The 10,485-nt window shown below is 48.1% G+C and overlaps 1 protein-coding gene across 1 annotated transcript; it reads right to left on the bottom strand.

The window, feature by feature from the left end:
* Positions 1 to 7,633: 7,633 nt before the first annotated feature.
* Positions 7,634 to 10,200, bottom strand: LOC125535837 (L-type lectin-domain containing receptor kinase SIT2-like). Its single transcript, XM_048698907.1, has one exon. The coding sequence runs from the start codon at positions 10,080 to 10,082 to the stop codon at positions 8,103 to 8,105; it is 1,980 nt and encodes a 659-aa protein (XP_048554864.1). The 5' UTR covers positions 10,083 to 10,200; the 3' UTR covers positions 7,634 to 8,102.
* Between the last annotated feature and the right edge of the window lie 285 nt (positions 10,201 to 10,485).

Genomic DNA, 10,485 nt, shown 5'->3' with positions numbered 1-10,485 from the left:
TTTGGGCTGTGGAAACTACACTGAGAAGGACGTGTTTTGACAAAGAATGCCATATTTCTTGAGTATAGTATCTTTCGTAGTGACTCGTTAGCCGGGTAATCAAGCACCGTGCCGCGCGGGACAAGGCAAGGAGCGTTCGTCGTTGCACGTGGAAGGAAGCAGGAAAGGGGAGGGTACCTCCTGTGTACACAGCATACAGCGACGGCTGATACCAGAAATGATTGTCAGTGTGCTGTGTTAGACTTAGAGATATTCACGTCATGTAATCTCAACTACCATCTCTATATTTCCTCTCCCGTTTAATCTCCTATCTCTATCTTGCTGATCCTTGCGATTGATGGGCTTCTTGTACGCAAGGCAGAGGCTGTTTCTGCCTACAATCAATATATACCCGTGGCTCCTCTACGGAGGAGTAGGAACGCTTCCATCGATCCAATCTAACATGGTATACAGAGCCACGTCTCTTCCTATCGTCTAGCAAAACCAAAACCCTAAACACCCTTCCATCGCCATGGCCACGAGCTCAAGCACCGTCGGCCTCAACCTAGGAGCTCCACCAACAGAGAAGCTCGCAAGGGGGAACTACCTCCTGTGGAAGGCGCAGGTCATGCCGGCACTGCAAGGCGCGCAAGTGACCGGCCTCCTCGACGGCAGCAACGCCGCACCGCCAAAGACCATAGAAGTCACCAAGGTGGATAAAACCACGGCCATTGAGCCCAACCCTCTGTACGGCCCGTGGTTGTCGAAGGATCAGCAGGTTCTGAGCTACCTGTTGAACTCGCTCACCCAGGAAATTCTTGCACAAGTCATCGGTAAGGACAACACCTTTGATCTGTGGACTGCTCTTACCACAATATTCACTGCGCAGTCGCAATCCCGCATAACCAATCTACGGATGGCCATCTCCAACACCAAGAAGGGCAACATGTCGAGCAACACCTTCATCGCCAAGATGAAGAACCTCGGGGACGAGCTAGTTGCGGCTGGGCGTCTGGTGACCGATCCAGAGATGGTGGACTACATATTGGCTGGCCTTGATCGGGACTATGATCCCGTCGTGGCAGCAATCGGCGCGATCAAGAACTCCATCAGCGTCGACGACCTCTTCGCGCAGATTTCTGCGTTCGATCAACGCATGGAGATGCTGGGGGACGGACCAGCAGGCTTCCGCTCCTCTGCCAACGCCGTCTACAGGGGGCGTGGGCAGTCCCGTGGCAGGGGAGGCCGTGGTCGAAGCACCAGAGGAGGACGCGATCGAGGGAACCGCCCTTCTTCCTCTCCTGGTCGCGGTGGTGGTGGCGGCTATCAACAGCAACGGCTTCGTCCCCAACCACAGCAACAACAGCAGCAAGAAGGAGACTATCCAGAGTGCCAGATCTGCTACAAGTTTCATGCCGGTGGCGCAAGAGCTTGCTGGCATCGCTATGATGATGATCATGAGGAGAAGAAGGCAACCAACCTCGTCACCAACTACTACTGCATTGACACCAACTGGTATGCCGACTCCGGTGCTACTGAGCACATCACCGGAGAACTTGACAAGCTAACAATGCGGGAAAGGTATCATGGCGATGATCAGATACACACGGCAAGTGGAACTGGTATGGACATTACTCATGTTGGAAAATCAATTGTTAAAACCCCCGTAAAAGATTTACATCTTAATAATGTCTTACATGTTCCACATGCTTCCAAAAATCTCGTTTCTGTTCATCGTTTTGCTCTTGACAACAACGTTCTCATAATATTTTATCCCTACTCTTTTGTGATCAAGGACTTGGCAACGAGGAAGGTCATACTTAGAGGAAAGTGTGAGGGAGGCCTATATCCACTCATATCATCTTCATCTTCATCATGGTCGAATAAACAAGCGTGGAGTGTCATCAAACCCTCCTCGGCAAAGTGGCACAATCGTCTTGGTCATCCCTCCTCAGTCATAGTTAAACATGTCCTTAGCAAGAATAATCTTCCCTATGAGTCTAGTGTTGAGTCAATTTGTGATGCTTGCCAGCAAGCTAAGAGTCATCAGCTACCTTATCCTATATCTACAAGTGTATCCACTGCTCCATTGCAGTTAGTTTTTTCAGATGTATGGGGACCAGCTCCCACATCAGTTGGCAGATTTTCCTATTATGTTAGTTTCATTGATGATTATAGCAAGTTCACTTGGATCTATTTGCTAAAGAAACGATCTGATGTCTTTCAAGTGTTTCTCAATTTCCAAAACCTTGTTGAACACCAACTAGACTCAAAGATTCTTACTATGCAAACCGATTGGGGTGGTGAGTATGAAAAACTAAATTCTTTCTTTCAAAAGATTGGAATTTCTCACCATGTTTCTTGCCCCCATGCTCACCAACAGAACGGGTCGGCTGAACGCAAACACCGCCATGTTGTTGAGGTAGGACTAGCACTACTAGCCAATGCTTCCATGCCCCTCAAATTCTGGGATGAAGCCTTTCTCACTGCCACATATCTCATAAATATTCGACCGAGCAAAGTCATCAAATTTGAGTCCCATCACACGTCTTTTTGGTGTCAAACCAGACTTCAAATCTCTTCGAGTATTTGGTTGTGCATGTTGGCCAAATCTAAGACCATACAATACACGCAAACTTGCGTTTCGTTCCAAAAAATGTGTGTTTTTGGGATATAGCCCCATGCACAAGGGAGTAAAGTGTCTAGATGTTCCCACAGACCGAGTTTATATATCTCGCGATGTTGTGTTTGATGAATCCGTTTTTCCGTTTGAATCTCTCCATCCCAATGCCGGCGCTCTACTTCGTCAAGAGATTCTTCTTCTTCCAACCACACTTCGAGATTTTGATCACGGGGGAAACAATTGCACTAACCAACATGATGATAATACTCCTACTGGAACTAGCCCTTGTCTTCCGTGTGTGCAGGCCTCTGAAGAAAATGGAGTTCAAAACGGTCAAAATGATCAAAATCTTGTCCAAAACAATGCTATATTTCATGTGCAAGAAGAGGACGAAGCTGGCGCGGCGAACGAGGACGATCTGGCGGCGCCTGCCACCCCTGCGCGCCAATCCTCCTCGGGTCGGGCGCGGATATTCGCCCCGGATCGCGAGCCAGCCAGTTTGCATGGCCAGGCGCGGGCGACGTAATCCGCGGCCGCCACGCCTCCACGCGGGGAATCCTCCTCGAACGGCTTGCGCATGCAGCCAACCGCGAGGCGCGACCCGCACACGCGCCCGACAGGCTCATCTGGCACAGGATCTTCTGCGGCAAATGATGGTGCGGTGCCGAATGAGCTAACCACACCCGTGGCCACTGGATCCGGTGTGGCATCTCCCGATTCCTCTCCAGGATCTTCTGCGACCAGCAATGCCGTGCGCCAGCGTGTACAGCAGCCTCCACTAACCACATCAAGAATTACAACTCGGCTACAAAAAGGTATTAAAAATCCAAAAATAAGAACTGATGGCACTATTCCGTATGGCATGTTGTGCATTTCAGGCGAGCCAACAAAATTGGATGACGCACTTGGAGATCAGAAGTGGAAAAACGCTATGGATGAGGAACATACAGCCTTAATGAGAAACAAAACATGGCACTTGGTGCCAAACCGGAAAGGTAAAAACATTATTGACTGTAAATGGGTCTATAGGATCAAGAAAAAGGCCGATGGCTCCATTGACAGGTATAAAGCACGTCTCGTTGCTAAAGGTTTTAAGCAGCGTTATGGTATTGATTATGAGGATACATTTAGCCCTGTGATAAAAGCTGCAACCATCAGACTTGTGCTAGCTATTGCTGTGTCTAGGGGATGGAGCCTAAGGCAGCTAGACGTACATAACGCGTTTTTGCATGGTGTTCTGGAAGAGGAGGTCTACATAAGGCAACCACCAGGTTATGAAAACAAACAAAAACCTCATTATGTATGCAAACTTGACAAAGCTCTTTATGGTTTGAAACAAGCACCTAGAGCATGGTACTCCAGGTTAAGTATGCAGTTAAAACGTCTTGGCTTTATTGCATCAAAAGCTGACACATCTCTCTTCATATACAATAGGGCAAACACTGTTATTTTTGTGCTCATATATGTTGACGATATTATAGTTGCAAGCTCCTCTCAGAATGCTACAGATGCCCTTTTGCATGATCTAAGCTCAGAGTTTGCTTTAAAGGATCTTGGTGATTTGAGCTTCTTTTTAGGCATTGAAGTTAAAAAGGTTCAGGATGGTATAGTATTGAAACAAGAAAAATATGCCACTGAACTCTTGGCTCGGATGGGAATGAAGGATTGCAAGGCATCACCCACACCATTATCTTCATCAGAACAATTGTCAGCATACGAAGGGGAGCTACTTAAGGAGGAAGAAAGCACCAAAACAGAAGTGCTGTTGGAGCCTTGCAATACTTAACCTTGACACGACCAGATATTTCTTTTGCTGTTAATAAAGTATGTCAATACCTACATGCTCCCACTTCTGCTCATTGGACAGCTGTTAAGAGGACCATTCCGTATGTCAAACACACTGTAGGTTTGGGACTTCATTTTAGACGGTCCAACTCTACACTTGTTAGTGCTTTCTTTGATGCAGACTGGGCAGGTTGCAGCGATGATAGAAAATCAACAGGTGGTTTTGCTGTTTTCTTCGATTCTAATCTTATTTCTTGGAGTGCCAGGAAACAAGCAACAGTCTCAAGGTCAAGTACTGAGGCCGAGTACAAATCATTGGCGAATGCTACTGCTGAAATTATTTGGCTTGAATCTTTGCTTGAAGAATTGGGTGTGAAGCAACACCGTATTTCATGCCTATGGTGTGATAATTTGGGTGCCACTTATTTAAGTGCTAATCCTGTCTTTCATGCCAGAACCAAGCATATTGAGATAGACTTTCACTTTGTACGAGAAAGGGTTGCAGAAAAGAAGCTGGAGATCCGCTTCATTCCTTCCAGAGATCAAGTGGCCGACGGATTCACCAAAGCTCTGCCGTACAAGCCATTTGAAGCATTCAAGAACAATCTTAATTTAGGATAGGTAGTTCAGATTAAGGGAGGGTGTTAGACTTAGAGATATTCACGTCATGTAATCTCAACTACCATCTCTATATTTCCTCTCCCGTTTAATCTCCTATCTCTATCTCGCTGATCCTTGCGATCAGTGGGCTTCTTGTACGCCAAGGCAGAGGCTGTTTCTGCCTACAATCAATATATACCCGCGGCTCCTCTACGGAGGAGTAGGAACGCTTCCATCGATCCAATCTAACATGCTGAAACGTTGAATTCAACATAATACGTCTGCCTCGTACGTACTAGTACGAATGATAGGCCCGCTACAGTTAATGGCTATCTGCACCCACAGAGTCCACGGCCTCGACCTCTCGTCTATGTATGTCTTGATTCCCATGGAGTACTCTTCTTTCTTTCCTTCAAGAGCATTTAACCATTTCATGAACGTATATTACTCTCGTTAACCAGCAAGATCTATATGGCCCGTGGGCCCATAAGTCAGTGAGGATCGTCCTTTTCCCAGTGCGCCAAACGAGCAATTAACAGAAATTAACTGGGATAGACCGGGATTAGACAATGCAAGGTGCCAGTTTTAGGGATTTTGAGGTCGAGGTTTGGTTCATAATTAGAGCATGAATTCCAGGTTTATTTTAGACTTTTCCCTTTTTCTTTTGACGCGGTAGCGGGGTGGTTGCAGGTTGGGTTTTCTCTTTGATGGTGGAAAGGAGACGCCGGGTTGAAAACTACAGGGAGAAGGACGCGTGTCGTGTGCTGCAATTGGAGCATTGCGGTGAGTGGTACTACTTTCTTTTGTAGTGTGACTGGGTAAGCACCGTGTCGTGCGCGGCAAGAGCGTCTGTCATTGTGTGTGAAGGAAGCACGAAAATATAGACTTGGAACGATCTGGTCGGATTCGACGTAGTCAGATCCGAGTCGAGATAAGGTCCAAGTCGGACAGACCCAACTATGAGACGCAACGATATGTCATCTGTGAGTCTCTAGTACAACATATGTTCTATGTCCTAAGACCTGAGCTGACGCATGTACTCGGGATGGTGACAGATTTGCTTTGGGCCGACCAAATGCTACTCCATGACTAGGTAGTTACAAAGGTAGGTTTCAGACTTGTCCAGACCTATGCTGCGAGACATGGTCGAGCAAGATGGGATTTGCCCCTCCGACCAGGAGAGATATACTCTGGGCCCCTCGTGTGATCCGACCAGGATAAGCATGGCCATGCGACAAGGATTATGAGATAATCCGGTTTGTGGTCGGTATCACTAGAACGAGAAAGAGGTCGGGCTAGCACAAGGATGACAGACTCGCCTTGAGCTCGACAACATATATCGTGTGGCAAAAGGAATGGAAGTGTGATGTACAAGTTCGCTAACCAGCTTCATAGTCTGCTTGGTGTTCGACATGCCTTGCTAGAGGCCGCTATCAACCGTGCAGTTTGGAGTTGATCCGAACTGCGACCAAGCCGACTTGAACCTAAGGGGTCGCGCGCTTAAGGGAAGGAACCTACGAGGTCGGATTCGAGGACACTGGTCGGATGTGATCCGAACTGTATTCGGATTATGGCCGAGTAGACTTATAAGTTTTAGGGTTCGTGCGAGGCCCAAGTGTTGAGCCCGCGACGGACGCCTATATATATAGTGGAGGTGCCGCACACTCATGCAGCTGATCGCTTCGGCGCTGTCACTAGGGTTTGCATGTGTTGCGAATAGACACCTCCATTCACCGCCGGTTGTGTGATCGGACCTAGCAGTCCGCCGCACGACGTTCCTCCTGCACGCACGGATACCGTTAGAGGCGGTGCACTTGCGCCGCTCCGGCGAATCTGTACGTGGGAACTGACCACCGGTTGTACGAGGGAGATCGGATGAGGAGGAGACGATCCACGCAGACGCGCTGCCCCAACTCTTCTTCCGCTGCACGACACTGCGCGTCTAGTGGTAACGAACTGTGATCCATCTCCCGTAGCATGTTCTTGGTTGTTCTGCGCATAGGAAATTTTAATTTGCAGTCGATGCACCCTACCGTAGATCCCAACAATTTTGGGACAGTTGGTGCATAGTACAGCAATGGTCGGAAATTTGAGGTTCAAATTCCTTAGGGCTATCATGTTCCTCACTTGTAGGCAATCCGCACTGGCGAATTCCTAATTCCTCAGTCAGAACAAATTCCTCAGAGACCAGAAGATCTTCGTCTCTGTCACTGAAGAAATTGACTGAACTGTATGAGATTTCCAATGGCTTCACTCGAAAGGATTGGTAGGTGTAGGATTTTGAGATGAGCATCACTTGAAAACTTTTCCTTAGTTTTACCTCGACCCCTTTTAATAGTACTGTGTTTCCTATGACTCAAGAAAGAGAAAAACGAAATTACGAAAACAAAAGTCTTCAAGCTTCATATTCCTCGCATGAATATCAAGTCTTCAGGATCACACCAATTTCTTCACTTTCGAAGTCTTCAGAAAGCCAAAGTCTTCAGTTGAAGACATTCATTTTTAGGGATCGACTTTCTCTGTAAATTTTAAAATTCCTCATAGATTTATAGACCTGTGTACACTCAAAAACGCATTAGTCCCTTAACCTATAAGTCTTCAATACACCAAAATCACTAAGAGGCACTAGATGCACTTACATATACACACGCTTCGTACGTGGTTTATGCTACACCGAATGAAGTATCAACCGTTGTTCAAGGAGATGTGTATGCGGCTGGAGCGGGTGGCCAAGGAGATTTTCACCCAACATGGGTGGCTGCATAATTTCCGGATTAATCCACCACCCCCTTAGACATAGCCATAGTGTTGGTCTTTTACGGCTTTACTAGTGTAAATATGTTTTTTCTTGTATTAGACTGCCTGTGATTGGTTGTGTGCATCCTAACTATGCAGAGGTCCGGTGTTACTCTGCTATATTTTGAGTTAATAAAAGTGTCCAAAGAAAAGTAAAAGACCTCCCCTGGCATACTCGGGTCACATGATGTGCAAAGGGAGATTCAAGTCATAGGTGATTACAAGCGCTTATAGAAATATCAAGAGGAGAATAAATAAGAATGGTAAATTACAAGCCTTCATCTTCCCCACACAAAAAAGAAAAGAAAAATACAAGCCTTCATCTTCCTTCTTGTAGAACCGTCACCGAAGACTTGCCAGATACAGTGCTATTCGACGGAGTGCACGACATTATGTAGGAATCGAACCCTTCATTCTGCATCATTGCTATCGTGCTATAACTCACATATGTTGGAGGCATGTCAGGAATTGACTCTCCACGGTCCAGGTATTGCATGACCTTTCGCATGCTAGGCCTTGCACTGGGTGATGGGTATGAGCATAATAAACCTAGTTTGAGCACGAGAGTGACTTCCTCTATGTTGAAATTCCCCATGAGTCGAGGATCTACTGTGTCGAGAATTGAGACATTGCGGTGGTGTTCAAGCACCCAATCGACCAACACTATCTCTGTGTTGTTCTTGCTGCTACCAATTGGCCTACACCCACAGGCGACCTCTAGGAGAAACACGCCAAATGCAAACACATCTGTTAAGGGCGTTGCCTTTCCGGTGCGTATAATTTCTGGTGCAAGATATCCCATGGTGCCCACCACATGTGTTGTTTTAGAAACTGTGCCATGGTCATATAACCTTGCCAGACCAAAATCACCAAGTCGTCCATTCATTTGTCTGTCCAGGAGCACATTGCTTGCTTTTATATCTCGATGTATGACGATTTTCTCCCATTCCTCATGAAGATACAACAAGCTTGATGCAACACCTTTGATGATCTGATACCTCTCGGCCCAATGTAGAGTTGGCTTGTTTTCGTTGTACAAGTACTTGTCAAGACTGCCATTTTCCATGTAGTCATATACCAAGAGAAGTTCACCCTTTCGCCGGCAATAGCCTAGCAACTGCGCAAGATTTCGGTGGCGGAGACGGCCAATGCTCACCACCTCCGCAATGAACTCCCTTACTCCTTGTTTCGAATCATGTGACACTCTCTTCACGGCAACCTCTAAATTGGACACAGAAAGAACTCCCCTATACACTCTTCCGAATCCTCCTACGCCAAGCAAATTCCTATCAGAGAACCCCTCCGTGGCGTGAAATAAATCCTTGTATGTGAACCGATATGGGCCGAACTCTTCCTCCCAATACTCTCGCACCTCAGTGAATCGACGCCTATGCCACAAGAAGAAGAAGACGGCAGCTAGCACTACAATCACAAGGGATGTGGTGACTAGTGGTAGCACGGCATCCAATATCTTGGGCCGAGGCTTGGGTCCCAGGCGTGGCAAGGAGGGAAGCTTGGAGAAGTCTAGCGGTGGGGCAGGTCCGTCCAAGCTGAAGCTCCATCCAAGGACATAGTGGTGCGTGCCTATGCTGAGACCTGCAGAAGCTGAGAAGCCGACGTACATCTTGTCCGTCGTGACCGCGGAGAGATCGATGACCTCGGAGAGCAGAGGATTTCTAGGCTTTCGTACCTGGATGGGTGCTAATGTCACGTTTAATCGCCTGGCCTGGGCGTTGTAGTCCACCCACACCTGCATCGGTTGGCGGCTGTTTAGCCTCAGGTCTTGAAAGACGCCGTTCTCGTCGCTGTAGTACCCAGCCGGCTTGGCTTGCCGTGAGATGAGGCTGTTGACGTTGATGCCGACGTGGTTGCTGTTGATGTCGCGAAACGCAGCGTCCATGACGCCGTTTGCTGCTGAGAGGTTCGAGGTCGGCGCGACCACGAACGCAAGCCCATAGCTGGTCAGGCCATCGTACCTGGACGAAATGGCAAACACGAAGGTCGCGGAGAAGGACCGCGCCATGGCGGTGCTGTTCGTCGTCGTCGTCGACGTGGTGGAACTTTTGAGGAAGCGGAGTGGTGCAGGGTGGAAGGCATGGCCTGTTGTCTTGTACTCCGTGACCGGATCGGTGAGCAACAGGAGGCCGTTGGGCATGACGGTGGCGAGGCCATCCAGCGTGAGGTTCGCGGTGACGAAACCTTGGTAGGCGAACTGGCCGTCTTCCGCCGCCAGGGCCACCTCTCCGTCGAGGCTCAACAGCAGGAGCAGACCCAGGGCTAGCACAGACCGAGAATGCATTGCTCCTTGCCACACTTGCAAGGAGCGGACCAAGGTTTTTCTTTTGACGCTGTAGAGGGGTAGTTGCAGGTTGGGTTTTCTCTTTGATGGTGAATAGGCCGGGTAGAAAACTACAGGGAGAAGGACGTGTGTCGTGTGCTGCAATTGGAGCCTTGCGGTGAGGGGTACTGCTTTCTTTCGTAGTGTGACTGGGTAAGCACCGTGTCGCGCGCGGCAAGAGCGTCTGTCGTTGCGCGTGGAAGGAAGCACGAAAATAATGAGGTCTCTCTTTCACCTTTCCAAAGAATCTATGGACTCCTTCCTCCTGGCAGTCTGACAGCTAATATTTACGAAAATGTTAACGTCCACAGGTGTGACACAATCTGACTGATTTTCTGTGCCACGTAGGACAAGGCGTGTGTGT

Source organism: Triticum urartu, chromosome 2 (assembly GCF_003073215.2).
Source record: "Triticum urartu cultivar G1812 chromosome 2, Tu2.1, whole genome shotgun sequence".
Classification (NCBI taxonomy): Eukaryota; Viridiplantae; Streptophyta; class Magnoliopsida; order Poales; family Poaceae; genus Triticum; species Triticum urartu.
Note: the sequence above shows the minus strand (reverse complement) of the source record. Positions and strands in the feature narration are given on the sequence as shown.